This window comes from Parasteatoda tepidariorum, chromosome 1 (assembly GCF_043381705.1).
Source record: "Parasteatoda tepidariorum isolate YZ-2023 chromosome 1, CAS_Ptep_4.0, whole genome shotgun sequence".
In the NCBI taxonomy this organism is placed as follows: Eukaryota; Metazoa; Arthropoda; class Arachnida; order Araneae; family Theridiidae; genus Parasteatoda; species Parasteatoda tepidariorum.
In genome coordinates, this window is record NC_092204.1 from 99,977,718 (window position 1) to 99,982,926 (window position 5,209).

At 33.7% G+C, this 5,209-nt stretch overlaps 1 protein-coding gene across 1 annotated transcript; it reads left to right on the top strand.

Annotated features, from left to right (window-relative positions):
• Positions 1–309: 309 nt before the first annotated feature.
• Positions 310–4,463, top strand: LOC139426656 (uncharacterized). Its single transcript, XM_071186174.1, has 3 exons — positions 310–501; positions 1,159–1,608; positions 4,329–4,463. The coding sequence occupies exons 1-3, from the start codon at positions 310–312 to the stop codon at positions 4,461–4,463; spliced, it is 777 nt and encodes a 258-aa protein (XP_071042275.1).
• Positions 4,464–5,209: the final 746 nt, after the last annotated feature.

Below are 5,209 nucleotides of genomic sequence, written 5' to 3' on the forward strand. Positions count from 1 at the left end.
GTTTCCATATTGTCTATTGTATACTAAAACATTTACTAGTAATGAGGCGATGAAACCCTTGCGAATGAGAGACCTTTTACCGAGATTATATAGTGATAAAATAAGCAAACCCCTAAGTTATTTTCAAAATCTAAAATCTAAATTTGAAAAATGGCCTAATTTAAATTAACTATTTAAAAAACAAACAACCGATCTTGACAAAGGTCTTCTTTTTCCTACGAAGTTTCTTTATTGATTGCTAAATGTGGTAAACCTCAAACAACTGGCGAAACTCATATTTTACCTGATACTAAAAAAATTGCTGAAATCATGTTGGGTGAGGGATTGAGCAATAAGATAAATCACTTTGTTCCTCTGAGCAATTATACTGTTTCCAGGCGTATTGATGAGATGGCCGCAGACGTTGAATCAAAACTCATTAAATTTTTGAAAGAAGGTAAATTTGAGCTGCAGATTGATAAATCAACTGTGATAGATAACAAAGATATTGTATTAGCTAATGTGAGATTCATAAAAAAGAGTAAGAAGATTAACGAGAAAATGTTGTTTACAAGAACTTTGATCACTGATACAAAAGGATCGTCGATTTTAAAACTGGTCAAAGATTATTTTGAGGAATAAGAAATTCCTCTTACAAATGTAAGTGCTTGTGCAACAGATGGTGCATCTGCCATATCTGGTCGTCATAATGGGTTTTTGGCACACCTTAAAAAAAGTTCTGGAGGTCATAATCATTCATTGTGTCATTCATCGTCAGCATTTGGCTGCAAAAAAAGTTTATTGATACCACGCATGACACTTTACAATTCGTTATTTCGGGCATCAATAAAATCAAAGCTAATTCTCTCAATGACCGTTTGTTCCGAGAACTTTGCCATGAAAGTGATGAAGATTTCGAGCGCTTGATCTTACATACAACTGTGAGATGGCTAAACTGTTTGCGCTGTTTCTTCGAATGACTTGAATGATGTTTGACTCGGTTACTGAGTTTCTCGACACCGCTGATCTTGTTTTAATTGAGAGTTTGAAGCAACGCAAGTTGGAAACTGCGTACCTGACTGATATTTTTGAAAAAATGAACGAAATCAACGCAAAAAGTCAAGGAAATAAAATGAACATTATCAAGACTAAGGGAATCATATCTTCATTCATCACCAGTTTGATATCCATAAGTCAAACATTGGTCGCAAAGAGCTAATGCAATTTCCAACACTTAAAAAGTGTTCAATAACAGATATTGAGATTCTCGAAAATAAAATCTTAATTTTTACTGATCACCTTGATCAGCTAAAAACAGATATGGAATCAAGATGCAGAGATTTGATGAAATTAGAAATACCGGATTGGATTTTGGATCCTTTCTCTTATGAAATTGTGGATAAGCTCACTTCCTCTTTGCACACTTATCCACAATTGTGGAAACAAACTGAGCCGCTCCTCATCTCGTTCCCCTCAGCATATTTAGTGGAGAGAGGATTTACTTTTGTCGTCCAGCTGCTCACAAAGCAAAGAAATAGGTTGGACATTTACTTCATAGGAAACCTGCGTTTAAATCTGATGAACATAAAACAAGACATTCAAGCATTAACTGAAAATCACCAAGCTCAGGTCAATCATTGAAGTGGTAAAAATGTACTTTCAGTTTCTTCATTTTTTTTCTCTCAAATTTTAGTTGTTAATGTTTTAACTTTTTCCTGATTACATTAAAATATGAATTATTTTAAAAAATGTACTTTTGATTTGATTATTCCGTTTTAAATATCATTTCTTTTTGAAAAAAAAATGCACAATTTTTTTTTAATTAATAAAAATGGCAAGATAAAATTGCCTCCTTATTATCATTACAATTTAAATTAAAGTCAAATATAACTTAGCATATTTTCAGTGTTTTGTTGCTCACAAGCAACAATGAATGACTTTTGAGCAAAAAGAGAAAGGGGCGATATGTGTCATCCATCCCCAAAAGGGGGGGGGGGCGATGGTTCACAAAAGGTTGCGAACCACAGGTCCAGAAGAACCGTAAGAAGTCGTTATACTATCATTGACGACAATGATGCTTAATTAATGTTTTTAATATGTATTTTAATTGAAATATAAAAAAAGTAACTTCTGTACTAAAAAGCAAAAATAAGGAATAAAGCTTTTTGGGTAACACCATAAAAAATCTGCATGTTATTACTGACAAAAATATATAAATTTATATTGATAATGTGTATTAATTTAAATAAAATAAAATAAGCAGTGTGTTAAAAAGTCAAGCTCATGGAGGAAAGATTAGTAGAAAATTCGCTTAAGAAAACATTAATATATCTTCATTCACAGATGACGCTTTATTCATAGCTATCCCTTTCGGAAATATCTACTACTGGTATTATGGTAATTGGAGATTTAGTTTTGATAAGAATTGTACAACAATTTTTCCATAGTTTCAGAATATATTTTTTTCAGTGGTAGCTAAGATAGTGTTATAATATTTCAATGAATTAAAATAACTTTTTCCATCACTACTTTTAAATATTTTAAGAGTAAATTAAAGGTCAGGTACAAAAATTGTCGTGCTTCAAAATCTTTATAAGGTACTAAAGTTTTTTTAAAATTAATTTGGCTTTAGTTGACAGCCTCTGACAAATACGTATGAACTCAAATGTTGAAGGGTCATGTAATAAGTACCAAACATACTTATATAGGTTTAAAGTATTACATTGATATATTAGGTAATTATTAAAACTGCATCAGACAGTTTTAATACCTCTACTTTGGTTGTTGTTATTGTTAATTTACGTCGCACTAGAGCTGCACAATGGGCTATTGGCGACGGTCTGGGAAACATCCCGGAGAATGATCCGAAGACATGCCATCACAATTTTGCTCCTCTGCGGAGGGGATGGCACCCCCACTTCGGTAGCCCGACGACCTGCGCGCGAAGTCGAGCACTTTACGGTAGCACAGTTTAACGAGGACCAATACCGCACACCCTCGATCCCTTTCGCAGACTGATCCAAGGGGTCACCTACCCGCACACTGACCGCAGCCAGTGATGCTTGACTTCGGTGATCTGCTGGGAACCGTGTCTTAACGATCAGCCCACTGCGGGACACCTCTACTTTGGAATTAAGTTTTTACTGCCCCTCGAAAGGAATATGTATCCGAGAAAATCACTTAATAGTTTTAAATTTTAACTATCATGAATAGGCAGCGAGCAATAGCATCATGTTAAAAGATGCTAAGTACATTTCATCTTTATTCCAATAGTATGAATTACAAACAAAGAGCTCTTCTTACTTCAATACCTTGAAGCCACCGAAGATTACGACATACAGCATTAAGTGAAAATAATGAAATTATTTTAGCTACATTAATTCAAAAACTTACTGGAAGAACCAGATAAGAGCCATTTTCAGAACGAAAAAAGAACACGTGTATCCGAATTATTTTATTACCAATTTATACTTATTATACGGATAGTTTTAAACACGAGGAAGGTCAGTGTCGATATTAGAACATTCGATATTAGCTCTATTTGATAAAAAGAATAGTTTATTGCGCGTATTTAAATTTTAAATTATTTTATATTCGCTATGTCAAATAAATTCAATGAGTAACATGATGTGGTAACACGCTAGGACTACGTCATCAAATTTATACTTTTAAAGTTGTCTGATAAAATGCTTTTCTTAAAATTTGTATTTCTTTTGATAAATTTAAAAAAAAATACTATAGATTTAAAATCAACAGTAATTGAGCAGAAAAAAATATTTATGTAGGCAAGATTAATTGAAATGTTGTATTTATTTGTTTAGGTTAAACGTAAAAAATCGCCTCATTATTATTGACGTCAATGATGCTTAATTAATTTAAGTAATGTTTGCATATTGAAATAAGAGAACTAAGCTTTGTACTAGAATGCAAAAGAGACGGAGTTAATCAATTTATTTGTTCAGAAGAACAGCAAGAATTTGTTATTGTGGAAATAAGTAGTTTCCAGTTATAAACTTTAGTGTTTGAGTTTTTATTTCAGATTCATTTCCAGGATGGAAGTAAAGGGAATTCATGAAACTAGCATTCAATCAATGTGACGTACGAAATCGTTATCTATAAAAGAACGAACAATTTCTTCTTTCATGCCAGTGGAGAGGGATGAGCAGCCCTCTCATCATTTGAGTCTTTGGCCGATTGTATGAGATTGATGATTCTATATATATATTGGTATATTCAATTAGAATTTTAGATTTAAGTTAACCATTGAAAGTAATAATAATTGTGTTCCAGTTTATTTGCGTACTTCATGATTTTTAGCATACTCTGCTTTGTGAGTTAAATTCACAAAGGTTATGGGCCTTTGCCCACCTCAACGCTATTTGCCCACGTCAACGCCTTTGCTCACCTCAACGCTATTTGCAAATGTCAACGCCTTTGCCCACGTCAACGATATAGATTCAGAAGAAATTCTATCTGGAAGCTGAAAGATTTATTTTAATAGCAGGAAGAAACCAAGTTTTGAATATGGAAGGAAATTCCGAATCACGAATTCCGAATTCCGGTAACACGAACTTATCTTTTCCCAAACTTGGAGCATTCAACTACGATAGTTGGAAGCGTGACATGAGAGTGGCTCTGATGGATCGTGGAAGTTGGGAGTTCGTCGGTGGAGCTGAACCACCATCACCACCTGTAGACACTGCCCCAGAATCAGTTAAACAGAATTTCGAGATAAGGAAAGCTAGAGCTTATTATACAATATGTCAAGGTGTTGAACGTCAATTTTTGAAATTGATTCAGTCTACGACAGATGGGAAGAAAGCTTGGGACATTCTAAAAGAAAATTTTGAACCTAATCAAGAGCAAGAATTGCTGACCTGGTAGATGAATTTTACGAATTGGAATTTCAGCCAAATGAAGAGGTGATTGGAATATTCTGTCAGCGAGTTCGAGATAAAAGTGCACAGATTAAAGAAGTTGGGTTCGAGATTCCCGAACTATTAGTATCTTTCCAGATAATAAGAAAACTTCCGGAAGAATATGACAATTTAGCATACTCTTATATCGTTTAAAGGATTCGGAATTTACAATAAATAATATTGAGAGTCTATTGATCAGCGAATCCGGCAGAATCCAACTAAAAGCTCGAGATAGTGGGTTCGATTCAGTTACAAATGCTTACTTAGCTAAAACAGACATGAAATCATCTAGAGAAAGGAATTTGTCGAAA